General features: G+C 55.2%; 1 protein-coding gene across 1 annotated transcript; it reads right to left on the bottom strand.

Moving 5' to 3' along the window:
- Nucleotides 1-229: 229 nt before the first annotated feature.
- On the bottom strand, nt 230-1,922 carry LOC104339472 (hemoglobin subunit rho). The gene is made up of 3 exons (XM_075414390.1): nt 1,738-1,922; nt 1,399-1,621; nt 230-358 (listed from the first exon to the last, which is right to left on the bottom strand). The coding sequence occupies exons 1-3, from the start codon at nt 1,827-1,829 to the stop codon at nt 230-232; spliced, it is 444 nt and encodes a 147-aa protein (XP_075270505.1). The 5' UTR covers nt 1,830-1,922.
- Nucleotides 1,923-13,541: the final 11,619 nt, after the last annotated feature.

The following is a 13,541-nucleotide window of genomic DNA, read 5'->3' on the forward strand; positions in this document are numbered from 1 at the left end:
CAGGCTGATGTCTTTCAGAGGGAGCCCAAATAACCTGGACCCTCCCTCCTGGCCAGCCATTCTGGAGCGTGATGCTCCCAGCAGCCAGGAGCCCATCTTCCCCTTTTTGCGCCCCTTGGTCCCTCCCTCCCACCCTACAGGCAGCTGCAGAGACACAGGAACACACTAAGAAGTCCAGAAAATATGGAGGTTTTATTGACTGTTACAGACACATCTGCCTCCGGAGGTTCTAATGGTACTTGTGGGCCAGAGCATGGGCCACCACGCCGACCAGCTTCTGCCAAGTGGCCTGGCAGGTAGGGGTGAAGTCCTTGGTGAAATGTGCAGCCAGCACAATGATGAGGATGTCTCCCAGGAGCTGGAGATGGAAGGAAATCAGGTCAGTACAGTGCTGAGCACCCTTTTGTCCTGCACAGAACCCAGGGACCAGGGGCTGGGGGGACCCCAGCTCTCTGGTGGGTCCTGGGGGCTGCAGCCCAGGGAAGCTCTGTTAGCTGAATTCTCTGTGTATGAAAATAATCCTGTGCCGACCATATGCACCAGTATCCACCTGCTCTGTCTCTGCTTCTTCTCACACCTGCTTTTTTCAGCCTCTAGACTTTATTTCCAGATATTTTCTGCCTTTTTTCTTTTTTTTCTTTCACTACTGTGAAGCTCCATGCCTACTTGAGCAGAGGGTTAGGGTCAGTGTGAGAGCTACCTGCTACATCCCCAAAGTCAGGCTAAAAAAGAGACTAAAACAGAGACCATCAGCCACATCCAGCCCTTTCAGTCCCTTCAAGCCTGAACTGCTCCCTTTCTTCACCCACAGTGACTTCTCACCCCCCTGCACCCTGATCTCTTCATTCCCGTCCTGCTCCCCTCCCTCATCTGCTGACTTTGTCCCCATGCTCAGACCTGTCCTCCCAGTCTCTAATCCCAGTCTGCATCTCTTCCCACCAGTGTCCAGCCCCTGACCAGCCCACACTTGCTTCTCCCTGTCCTCTCATGTCTTCCAGCCTTGGAAAAAGGGGAGACGAGGTGGTCCCCATCCCTGGGGCCAGGAGGTGCCAGGGGCACCCACACAGCTGAACTTCCCTCCATGCTCTCCACGCTCAGTCCCAGTCAGCCTCCCGACATCTTTCTCTCACTTTTCTGAAGCCATGCCTGCACAAGCGAGCCTCCAGGCTTTCAGAGCATCTGCCTATATTTGTCCCCAGATCGCTCACAGCTTGGAGTCTGGCTTTTCCCTGGCGTTATCAAATGGCCAACCTTCCCCTCTCCGCAGTTTCCATCCGAGCCAGCCCCTTTCTGTTTGGTAACTAAAATATATGTTATTTATGCTTGTTTGAAACCTCCAGGCATTGAGAAACTCTGTAGGATGGAGGGAGAGAGGGTCAAGCCCCGAGCACAGCTCACCCTGAAGTTCTCGGGGTCCACATGCAGCTTCTCACAGTGCAGCTCAGACAGCTTGGAGTAGGTTGCCTTGAGGTTTTCCAGGTTCTTCACGGCTTCCCCGAAGGAGGTGAGCACTTTCTTGCCATGGGCACGGACCTTGGGGTTGCCGATGATGGCAGTGGGGCTGGAGAGGTTCCCAAAGTTATCAAAGAACCTCTGGGTCCAGGGGTAGACGATCAGCAGCCTGGTGAGAGACGGAGGGACACAAGCAGACACAAACACATTAATGCTCCCAAATGCAACTGCCATGGTTTCTTCATCCAGGGTGCAGCTGAGCAGATGCCCAGGAGATGGACCTACCTGGCCAGGGCCTCGGCACCGCATTCCTCCACGTTGACCTTGCCCCAGAGGCTGGTGATGAGCTGCTTCTCCTCGGCTGTCCAGTGCACCATGGTGGCAGGCGGCTTTGCTCAGAGCTGCGGGAGGACACAGACCCCGTAGCTGAGCTGCAGACCCCATGGAGGCTTTTATCCACTGCTGGCAGCTCCTCCCCGTCCCGTGCCGCGGGGTCATTGGCTGGGGCCGGGGTGGGGGATGCCCACCAGCGGTGGGCAGGTCTGTCCATGGAGTGGTCAGTCTGCAGCGAGGTGTGGTCTTCAAGGAAAAAGGCCGGTGACTTGCTTAACAGGCGAGCTCAGGACACAATGCCCTCTTATCTCCCTCTCCTTTCCCCCGTGACCGCCTGCTCACCACACGCCACCCCAGGCCCAGCAGCCTGCAGCAGGCACTGACCCATGCGCAAGGTGCTTTACAACAGCTTCATGCCAGCAGCACCCAAACCTTGAGTACTGTGCAGCACTTACAAGCTGTCTAAGCTTGAGTGACATTTCTCTGATGGGATAAATGACATGATTTATGAGCTGATTTATGAGCTTAGGCACTCCACAGACCCTCCAGGACAAGGGGCAATGGGCAAAAAAACGAAGCAGAGGAAGTTCCATCTGAAGATGAGGAAGAACTTCTTCCCTCTGAGGGTGACGGAGCCCTGGCCCAGGCTGCCCAGGGAGGCTGTGGAGTCTCCTTCTCTGGAGATATTCCAGCCCCACCCTGGCCGCGGTGCTGTGCCCCCTGCTCTGGGTGACCCTGCTTTGGCAGGGCGTTGGGCTGGGTGACCCACAGAGGTCCCTGCCAACCCCTGCCATGCTGGGATTCTGCACAGCAGCCCACTCCTGGGGATGTTGCTTGCTGTTGCACTTGGCCGCAGCTCCGCAACTCGGGACACACAGACCCGAAGAGAACCCCCTGTTCATTTTCCTAAGAGGGCACCATTCATCAGGCGAAAGTGTGGAAAACATCAGCCTGTCAGTCCAGTTCCTCCACAGATTCACAGAATCACAGAATGGTCAGGGTTGGCAGGGCCCTCTGTGGGTCACCCAGCCCAACCCCCTGCCCAAGCAGGGTCACCCAGAGCAGGCTGCACAGCACCGTGTCCAGCCAGGGCTGGAATATCTCCAGAGAAGGAGACTCCACAGCCTCCCTGGGCAGCCTGGGCCAGGGCTCCGTCACCCTCAGAGGGAAGAAATTCTTCCTCATGTTCCTCATGTTCAGACAGAACTTCCTCTGCTTCAGTTTGTGCCCATTGCCCCTTGTGCCCTTGAAAAGAGTCTGGCCCCATACTCCTGACACCCACCCTGACCCACCCATCTCTGCTACTGGAGAGAGTCCAGCGGAGGGCTACGAGGATGGTGAGGGGACTGGAGCATCTCCCCTAGGAGGAGAGGTTGAGGGAACTGGGCTTGTTCAGCCTGAAGAAGAGAAGGCTGCGAGGGGACCTTATAAATGCCTACAAATATCTGAAGGGTGGGTGTCAGGAGGATGGGGCCAAGCTCTTTTCCGTGGTGCCCAGTGAAAGGACAAGGGGCAATGGGCACAAACTGAGGCACAGGAAGTTCCGTCTGAACATGAGGAAGAACTTCTTCCCTCTGAGGGTGACGGAGCACTGGAACAGGCTGCCCAGGGAGGTTGTGGAGTCTCCTTCTCTGGAGATATTCAAGACCCGCCTGGACGTGGTCCTGTGCAGCCTACTGTAGGTGACCCTGCTTCGGCAGGGGGGTTGGACTAGATGACCCACAGAGGTCCCTTCCAACCCCTACTATTCTGTGATTCTGTGATTCTGTGATATTTGTAAGTATATATTAGGTCCCACACCTGAACCGTGTGCTGGAGATCCACAGATGTGCAGCTGTGCTCAGTGCTAACCAAACAGAGATCTCCTCTTTGTGCTCCAGGTTTCGAGGAAGACCCATGTGGGATGTCGGTGCCGGGGCAGGCTGTGCCTGGAGGAAGGCTCTTCTGCTCTTTTAATGTGTGTATGGTCGTAACAAGGCAGGCACTTCACTGGCCTCTTGCTGCTGGGAAATTAAATGCCTTGCACCAGGACCCGCCAAGTTACAACCAGACCAGCAACATCTGTTCCCACCAGCTCAGGGTCTGACCAAAGGCTTTTATTTGGCTCTGGGTGTCACTTTCCCGTTGAACTATACAGGTGTTTTCCCATTTTCCAGCTCTCAGGTAAAGATGTGCTCCCATGCTCAGAAAGGGAAAGCCAGGATGCATGAGCTGTAGGGCATCCTGACAAGGCCATGGATTTTGGGTCTGTCTGTCAGCAGTCTAGGAGGTTTCATCCAGACCTCTGACCCATTCCAGTTACAGATTGATACTGGTCCATTTATCTCATCAGAGCCACACTAAGCGGTGGCATAAACCCATCACTATGGTCTTGTTGGGGTAGTTCACAGAATCATAGAATCATTAAGTTTGGAAAAGACCTCTAACATCATCAAGTCCAACCATCAACCCAACACCACCATGCCTGCTAAACCATGTCCCCAAGGGCCACATCTACATGTTTTTCAAACCCTCCCAGGGATGGAGACTCCACCACTGACCTGGGCAGCCTATGCCAACGCCTGACCACTCTTTCAGTAAAGAAAATCATCCTATGACGCAGCCTGAGGCCATTGCTTCTCATCCTATTGCTGGTTACTTGGGAGAGGAGATCAACACCGGCCTCACTACAACCTCCTGTCAGTGAGCTGGAGAGAGCGAGAAGGTCTCCCCTCAACCTCCTCTTCTCCAGACTGAACAGCCCCAGCTCCCTCAGCTGCTCCTCATGGGACTTGTTCTCCAGACCCTTCACCAGCTTCAAGCCTGTAGTCACGTTTCAGCTCCTTGCTGCAGGGTCCTAAAAAATTATTCGATTTTTTAAAGTTTCTGACTCCTAGGCAAGGCCCACAGGCCCCTTTCAGCAGCCAGCGAGGCCCCGGAGCGGTCTGATAACACAACGTGGAGCTGGGGCTGCTCAGTGCAGATAAAGGTATCACGCAGGTGGCCAGCGCTTGCTTTAGTTCCTCACCTAAAGTCCAGACACATGGTCAAACATTGTCGCTTCTTAAGAGCTGAAGACTTCAGAAGCTGTCAGTTTTCAATCAGACGGAACTCAAAGAGTGAAATCAAATGTGTGCAACGCTAAATTCTCAGGCAGAGGTTGCCACGGCGTGAGTCAGCCAGCCCATACGCCTGAGCACGGGGCTGACCAGAACAGCTGTACGCTCAGCTGGGGGGTGACAATAAATGACCTAGCACGGTCTTTTCATTTATTACTTCTCTCGCCCTGTAGTCTGCATTTCCTGGCAGACCCTCGTTGAAAATAACATCCAAGCTACATCTGGGTCTATTATTATCAATGCATTCGCCCCATCTGTGATAGCAGTCTCATTTCCAGCTCTGCAAAGCTGAACTTTAAAAGAGAGAAGATAATGATGCTTTTCTTCTGCGGTCGAACCAGCAGCAGGAAAAAGCTCAGGGAGGGGTGGCAAAGAGCAGGAGGAGTGTGAAGCTGGCACAAGCAGGACAACATCAAACAGAGAGGCTCGGAGGAGAGCATTAACTGCACTGTCAATACGTTTTAAAAAATGTGGTTAATAAATGCTGTTTTTCTGGACTTTGCAGAAAAGCAGGCAGAGACGTGGCTTGCCGTGAGAAACCTCAGGTCCTGGTCTCACGCTTTGACCCATTCAGGGTGGTTTTTTTTGCTGGTGCAGTTGCAGGGGCAGAAGCACTTCACGAGGTGGTGAACGATGGTCACAAAGAGCTGAAGGAAAGGGGAAGGGGGAAGGGAGAGGAAATGGGAGGAAGAGAGGCTGAAGTTGTTCCAGCTGCTTCGTCGAGGCAAACTCATTTGGTCCTGCTCTTCTGTATTGATTCCTTTTAATGGCTTCTTCTATACCCACAGTAATCCTTTAAACTCTTTAAATCCCGTAGGACGGGCACTCATAGAGAAGGAATAACAGCAGGTGAATCAGCCAGCTAATGGGTTTAGGGTCATATCAGAGACTTGTACACATCTAGATGTGGAGAGTCCATAATAGCAACGGCCTTTTACAGCCGCTCTGGGCTGTAAATTCACGTATGAGCTTCAACCTACTCCTACCCCACTGATCCTTCTGGCTGTGTCCAGTCTACCACTGGTGCCTTGATCTAATCTGAAGGCCAGAGCTAACTCCCCATCACCAAACTGTTCATGTAGGTGAGGCCCCTGGTTACTAGCTAGTAACCTAGTGAGGCCCCATCTGCAGTGCTGTGTCCAGTGCTGGGCTCCCCACTTCAAGAAAGATGAGGAGCCACTGGGGAGAGTCCAGCGGAGGGCTACGAGGATGAGGAGGGGACTGGAGCATCTCCCCTACGAGGAGAGGCTGAGGGAGCTGGGCTTGTTCAGCCTGGAGAAGAGAAGGCTGAGAAGGGACCTTTGAAATGCCTCTAAATATCTGCAGGGTGGGGGTCAGGAGGATGGGGCCAGACTCTTTTCAGTGGTGCCCAGCGACAGGACAAGGGGCAACGGGCACAAACTGGAGCCGAGGAAGCTCCAGCTGAAGACGAGGAAGAGCTTCTTCCCTCTGAGGGTGACGGAGTCCTGGCCCAGACTGCCCAGGGAGGCTGTGGAGTCTCCTTCTCTGGAGATATTCAAGACCCACCTGGACAAGGTCCTGTGCAGCCTGCTCTGGGTGACCCTGCTTCAGCAGGGGGGCTTGACTAGATGACCCACAGAGGTCCCTTCCAACCCCTAACATTCTGTGATTCTGTGATTCTGTGCCCTGTAAGGGGCTGCTCCAGAAAATGGTGCTTGGGGGAAAAAGGGACCTCCCACGACTGTTCGGGCAAACCCCAGACTTGAGACCAGAGCCAAGCCTCACACAGTGCTCGCAGACCATCAGGACATCAGCAGAGTGGCTGCTGTAAACCCGCTCAGGATGTGGTCGGTGACAAATTCAGGGAAACGCAGAACAGCAGCAGGCTGGTCTGAACCACCGTAACTTACACAGCTTTCCCTGGCTGGGACTGTCTGGTTTCTAGCCTGAACCTGAAAGCCAAGGAGAATTTTGGAAAATGCAATTTTTTTTTCCCCAAGAGGGAAAGAGAGACTGGGAAAGGCCACAAACAGAAGAGGTACGGGCGCACCACGGACAAGATTCGGAGCAGACTGGAGTTTTACAGCAAGCAGTCAGAGAGCCTGATGTTATTACCACGAGGAGATTTATCTAATTTAGCTGTGGCTCACCGCCTGAGGCACTCTGCTTTCAGCACAAAGGCCATTGAAACTGTTTCTCCGCCGTAACAAGAAACTAAGGGAAAATATAACTGTGGGTTAAATGAGTGCCTCTCCACCCCTAACATGGATCTCTAATTTCAGGATCCAGGTTTAACCCTTCGTACCCCGTAGGGCTGACCCTAAGAGGTCTGGAGCACCCCTTGCCCTGACTGTTCAGCCCTGAATTTCATGCCACAGAATTACTTACTTCTCATGCAAGCATGAGCTCAGGCTTTTGATTACAGCCTTTTACTGTATTGCTTTAATTTTGTAGGAAATCTCCTGGATCTGAAATTTGGGTCTCAGGTGACGCTGTCTGGAGGCTGGGGGCTGGCTGCCACAGAAATGCACAGAGGACCTCCGGGGCACGGCAGGAGACGTGACCTGACCCTGTTCATACATCCCTGTCCCTATATCCCAAAGGCATTCGCCAGGACATGCTCAGCCCTAAAGCCAGCCCAGTGTCGTAGGCTGTGGGGGGTTCAGAGCTGAGTGAGGGGAAGAGACATGAGGCACAAGGTCAGACATAAGAGCCATAAAGATATTCAGGGAAAAGCTAAAGATTTAATTAAACAGCTTCTGAGTTCTCCCTCAGCACAAGAACTCAGGCAAAAGCAATGCAGAAATAGGCAAAAGCAGCTTTTTTATTCGTGACAAGATGTCTCCAAGACAGCCTCCTTTAAGGCAGTGTTTTTCCTGCCTGTCACTGAATTGATGGTTTGCTCTCGCTGCTCTCACCCTTGCTGGGGCTTTCATCTGCTCAGCACCAGAGAGACACAGGCTCCTGGCGAGAGGGTCCAGCCTGAGGCTTCCTACCAGAACCTCTGCCCTGGGCTGAAAAATGAGCCCACCCGAGCTCTGGGCTGGAGGGGCCCCCCGAGTGGGACAGCTGGAGTGAGGGGCACGGTCTGTGCAGCACTTCTCGGGGCGCAGAGGGGAAGAGAAACGGGGCTGAGGGTGAGGGAGCCTGGGGGGGGGGGTTATTCCAGCTGTGGCCAGGTGTGTGCCGAGTCACAGAATCACAGAATCACAGAATAATAGGGGTTGGAAGGGACCTCTGGGGGTCATCTAGTCCAACCCCCCTGCCCAAGCAGGGTCACCCACAGCAGGCTGCACAGGACCTTGTCCAGGCAGGGCTGGAATATCTCCAGAGAAGGAGACTCCACAGCCTCCCTGGGCAGCCTGGGCCAGGGCTCCGACACCCTCAGAGGGAAGAAGTTCTTCCTCATGTTCAGACGGAACTTCCTGTGCTTCAGTTTGTGCCCATTGCCCCTTGTCCTGTCACTGGGCACCACTGAAAAGAGCTTGGCCCCATCCTCCTGACACCCACCCTTCAGATATTTGTAGGCATTTATAAGGTCCCCTCGCAGCCTTCTCTTCTCCAGGCTGAACAAGCCCAGCTCCCTCAGCCTCTCCTCGTAAGGGAGATGTTCCAGTCCCCTCATCATCCTCGCAGCCCTCCGCTGGACTCTCTCCAGTAGCTCCTCATCTTTCTTGAACTGGGGAGCCCAGCACTGGACACAGTACTCCAGATGAGGCCTCACCAGGGCAGTGTAGAGGGGAAGGAGAACCTCCCTCGTCCTGCTGCCCACACTCTTCTTGATGCACCCCAGGATCCCATCGGCTTTCTTGGCACCCAGGGCACGCTGCTGGCTCATGGTCAGCCTGTCGTCCACCAGGACACCCAGGTCCCTCTCCGCAGAGCTGCTCTCCAGCAGGTCCACCCCAAGCCTGTACTGGTGCACTGCAGCACGGCGCACGCTTTGCTGCTGGACCGTGCTGCACCACCGCAGCATCCCTTCTCCCCAAGCAGGGCTTTGCTTCGCGGTGCCATGCCCGAGCTGGCGTAGCATCCCCGGCCGCAGCGATGCAGCGTGACACCCGGCTATCAGCCTGACAGAGGCTGGCTGGGACCCCGGCCGTGCCCAGCTCCCCCCCTATCACCCACCGCAGCCCAGCGCTGCCCACGCCCTGCGAGCCCCGCAGCAGATAGCTCCTCACCACCCTCGCTGCCACGCGAGATAGAAGCCAGCGCCTGGCTGCGCTCAAGATGTGACGGCCTGTTTTGTGCCCCTGGATTTAGCAGAAATGGGCTGCGTTATTAGCGGGGCTGGGGTCCGGCACGCGGACAGCCGTACAGGCATAAACCCACCCACACATCAGCTGCTGCCCTTCGCTTGTCACACCAGCGTGCAGCCCTGGTATCACCGAATCCCAGAATCCCAGCATGGTCGGGGTTGGCAGGGTCCTCTGTGGGTCACCCAGCCCAACTCCCTGCCCAAGCAGGGTCACCCAGAGCAGGCTGCACAGGACCTTGTCCAGGTGGATCTTGAATATCTCCAGAGAAGGAGACTCCACAGCCTCCCTGGGCAGCCTGGGCCAGGGCTCCGGCACCCTCAGAGGGAAGAAGTTCTTCCTCGGGTTCAGCTGGAGCTTCCTCTGCTCCAGTTTGTGCCCGTTGCCCCTTGTCCTGTCGCTGGGCACCACTGGAAAGAGTCTGGCCCCGTCCTCCTGACCCCCACCCTGCAGATATTTAGAGGCATTTCGAAGGTCCCCTCGCAGCCTTCTCTTCTCCAGGCTGAATAAGCCCAGCTCCCTCAGCCTCTCCTCATAGCAGAGATGCTCCAGTCCCCTCCTCATCCTCGCAGCCCTGCGCTGGGCTCTCTCCAGTAGCTCCTCATCTCTCTTGAACTGGGGAGCCCAGCACTGGACCCAGCACTGCAGATGGGGCCTCACCAGGGCAGAGCAGAGGGGAAGGAGAACCTCCCTCGACCAAGGGGTAAATTGAGTTTTTTTATCATTTTTTCTCTTAGGGCAGGTGAGAGGTGTTAGAGGACAAGGGGTGATGACTTTAAACTTCAAGAGGATAGATTTAGATGCGATATAAGGAAGAAATTTTTTGCTCTGAGGGTGGTGAGGCCCTGGCCCAGGTTGCCCAGAGAAGCTGTGGATGCACCCTCCCTGGAAGTGTTCAAGACCAGGTTAGACTTGATGATCTGAGAGGTCTTTTCCAGCCTTAATAGTTCTATGATTTGAGCACCCTGGTCTGGTGGAAGGGTTCCCTGCCCACGGCAGGGGTGTTGGAACTGGGTGATCTATAAGGTTCCTTCCAACCCAGACCATTCTGATTCTACAACAGGATTTCAGCGTCTCCTTCATCACTGCCCAGTGCCCAAAGGCAGCGTTCACACCAGAGCAGAGTGCAGACCAACACAGCTGAGCAGGAGGACGGCAGCTAACTCTCAGTCACCGAGCCTTCCCCTCTGCACCTCTAGCGACGTGGGGGTCCCTAAATGTGTGTTGCCCAGGGCCCCTGGGCACCGCCAGAGGGGTGAGGAGAGAGAATGGGATGGAAAAGGTCCCTTCTGGGGGTCTCCTGCCCATGCAGATGAAATAAATGACTATAATACCATGGGATAACACAGTGCCATAGAATCACAGAATCACAGAATCACAGAATCACAGAATAGTAGGGGTTGGAAGGGACCTCTGTGGGTCATCTAGTCCAACCCTCCTGCCGAAGCAGGGTCACCTACAGCAGGCTGCACAGGACCTTGTCCAGGTGGGTCTTGAATATCTCCAGAGAAGGAGACTCCACAGCCTCCCTGGGCAGCCTGGGCCAGGGCTCCGTCACCCTCAGAGGGAAGAAGTTCTTCCTCGGGTTCAGCTGGAGCTTCCTCTGCTCCAGTTTGTGCCCGTTGCCCCTCGTCCTGTCGCTGGGCACCACTGGAAAGAGTCTGGCCCCGTCCTCCTGACCCCCACCCTGCAGATATTTGTAGGCATTTATTAGGTCCCCTCTCAGCCTTCTCTTCTCCAGGCTGAACAAGCCCAGCTCCCTCAGCCTCTCCTCGTAGGGGAGATGTTCCAGTCCCCTCCTCATCCTCGTAGCCCTCCGCTGGACTCTCTCCAGTAGCTCTTCATCTTTCTTGAACTGGGGAGCCCAGAACTGGACACAGTACTCCAGATGAGGCCTCCCCAGGGCAGTGTAGAGGGGAAGGAGAACCTCCCTCGTCCTGCTGCCCACACTCTTCTTGATGCACCCCAGGATCCCATTGGAATACCCGGGACTCAAGCCCGTTTTCTGCAGGGGGATGCTTTAGCTATTTCTGCCGTGTCGCTGTGGTGGGCTCTCCCACCATAAATCAAGTGCCATAAGTTCTCACCGGCCCCGCTTGCCCACGGCAGGGTGCTGAGTCACGGCAGCCTCTCCCAGCCCGGCTGCAGCGTGGGGCTGCGGCGGGGCGATAACTCGGACGGCACAAACAGGAGCCCGGCTGCGCAGAGATAAGGCAGCCCTTGGCTGGCGAGCAGCCTTCCACTTTATGCTGTGTCAGACTTCTGACGCGGCAGAAAATATTTCTGCTGAGGCAGTGTGGCGAGCAGCTGAAAAATATTTGGCTTTTTTTTTTATTTTTCTTAGCAGAACCAGGATAGAGAGGGCGGCCCTGGATTACCCGGGCAAGCGCGGTCTCCATGACTCCCTGAAGAAGAGAAGGCTGCGAGGGGACCTTAGAAATGCCTACAAATATCTGAAGGGTGGGTGTCAGGAGGATGGGGCCAAGCTCTTTTCAGTGGTGCCCAGTGACAGGACAAGGGGCAATGGGCACAAACTGAGGCACAGGAAGTTCCGTCTGAACATGAGGAAGAACTTCTTCCCTCTGAGGGTGACGGAGCACTGGAACAGGCTGCCCAGGGAGGTTGTGGAGTCTCCTTCTCTGGAGATATTCAAGATCTGCCTGGAGAAGTTCCTCTACAGCCTACTGTAGGTGACCCTGCTTCGGCAGGAGGGTTGGACTAAATGACCCACAGAGGTCCTTTCCAACCCCTATCATTCTGTGATTCTGCAGTCCATTCCCGTCATAGCATCCCAAATTCCATGACTGTTTTATTAGTGACGTGAGAAATCACGACACTGGCTGCTCACTAGAATACGTTCATGGACCCGCTACTCGTTAATTTGTATAATCACCTCTTAAATTCCCTGACGCTGTCCTCCTCCATAGCTGATTGTGACAACAAGTTCCAGAAACTGCTTTGTAAAGAAAATATTTTCCTTGTAAAGGAAATATTTTCTGTAGGGGGTTGGGCTGGGTGACCCACAGAGGTCCCTTCCAACCCCTACTATTCTGTGATTCTGTGATTCTGTGACTGCCCTCCATTTCTGGGGCAAAGCCCATGCCAGGCTCCGATGCCTCATATTCCCAAAGGGACGGTGGGACGTGTCCTGATAACCAGCCCCTCTGCCCCATCCTCCCTTCTTGCCCTCTGCAGGTCTGCGTGTTGGCAGGTGGGAGCGAAACGTGCCGGCTGCTTTTGAAACCTTTCCTGTTTCCTCAAGAGAGGGAAGCACATCTCTTTGTTTCCCCTCCCGGAGGAAGGTTCCCACGGGATCACAGAATCACAGAATCACAGAATAGTAGGGGTTGGAAGGGACCTCTGGGGGTCATCTAGTCCAACCCTCCAGCCCAAGCAGGGTCACCCAGAGCAGGCTGCACAGGACCTTGTCCAGGCGGGGCTGGAATATCTCCAGAGAAGGAGACTCCACAACCTCCCTGGGCAGCCTGGGCCAGGGCTCCGGCACCCTCAGAGGGAAGAAGTTCTTCCTCATGTTCAGACGGAACTTCCTGTGCTCCAGTTTGTGCACATTGCCCCTTGTCCTGTCACTGGCACCACTGAAAAGAGCTTGGCCCCATCCTCCTGACACCCACCCTTCAGATATTTGTAGGCATTTATAAGGTCCCCTCGCAGCCTTCTCTTCTTCAGGCTGAAGAAGGATCAGAGGGCTCCCATGTGCTGCCCGACGGGCAGAGCTCTTTGCAGGGAAACTGAGGCACGGAGCAGGGCAGCTGCACCCAAAGTGTTGTGAAATGCTCGTGGCAGGGCAGGATCCCCCTCCAGAAACGGGGACGTTTGCTGTCCCATGGCCTGCTCCTACACCAGGGATACAAGACACAATCTTCCTTAGCCGGACTTTGGTTAGCTCTCGGGCTGGAAGTTGATGCCAGGCGTGGCTGGTGCCGGTGTGACGCCCTCTCGACCGCACAGAGCACGACTCCGTGCCGGCGGGCGCCGAGCTGCAAGCCGTAACACCAGCCTCTTTCACGGGGATTGAGGAGTTGTTGTGGTTTAGGGTGGTCCACAGCACAGAACCTTCGTGTTCGGAAGCGTTAAGCTGTCCAGAATCACAGAATCCCAGAATGTTCTGGGTTGGAAGGGACCTCTGTGGGTCACCCAGCCCAACCCCCTGCCCAAGCAGGGTCACCCAGAGCAGGGGGCACAGGACCTTGTCCAGGCGGGGCTGCAATATCTCCAGAGAAGGAGACTCCACAGCCTCCCTGGGCAGCCTGGGCCAGGGCTCCGTCACCCTCAGAGGGAAGAAGTTCTTCCTCATCTTCAGCTGGAGCTTCCTCTGCTCCAGTTTGTGCCCGTTGCCCCTTGTCCTGTCGCTGGGCACCACTGGGAAGAGTCTGGCCCCGTCCTCCTGACCCCCACCCTGCAGATATTTAGAGGCATTTCG

The sequence above is a fragment of the Opisthocomus hoazin genome, chromosome 1 (assembly GCF_030867145.1).
Source record: "Opisthocomus hoazin isolate bOpiHoa1 chromosome 1, bOpiHoa1.hap1, whole genome shotgun sequence".
Taxonomy (NCBI): Eukaryota; Metazoa; Chordata; class Aves; order Opisthocomiformes; family Opisthocomidae; genus Opisthocomus; species Opisthocomus hoazin.

Excerpts from the sequence above, each read along its gene's own strand:
- LOC104339472 (XM_075414390.1), bottom strand. The coding sequence starts at position 1,829 with ATGGTGCACTGGACAGCCGAGGAGAAGCAGCTCATCACCAGCCTCTGG. Across the intron at positions 1,622-1,737 it reads GGTGCCGAGGCCCTGGCCAG|GCTGCTGATCGTCTACCCCT; the intron begins GTAGGTCCATCT and ends GTCTCTCACCAG. Across the intron at positions 359-1,398 it reads TGGACCCCGAGAACTTCAGG|CTCCTGGGAGACATCCTCAT; the intron begins GTGAGCTGTGCT and ends TTCCATCTCCAG.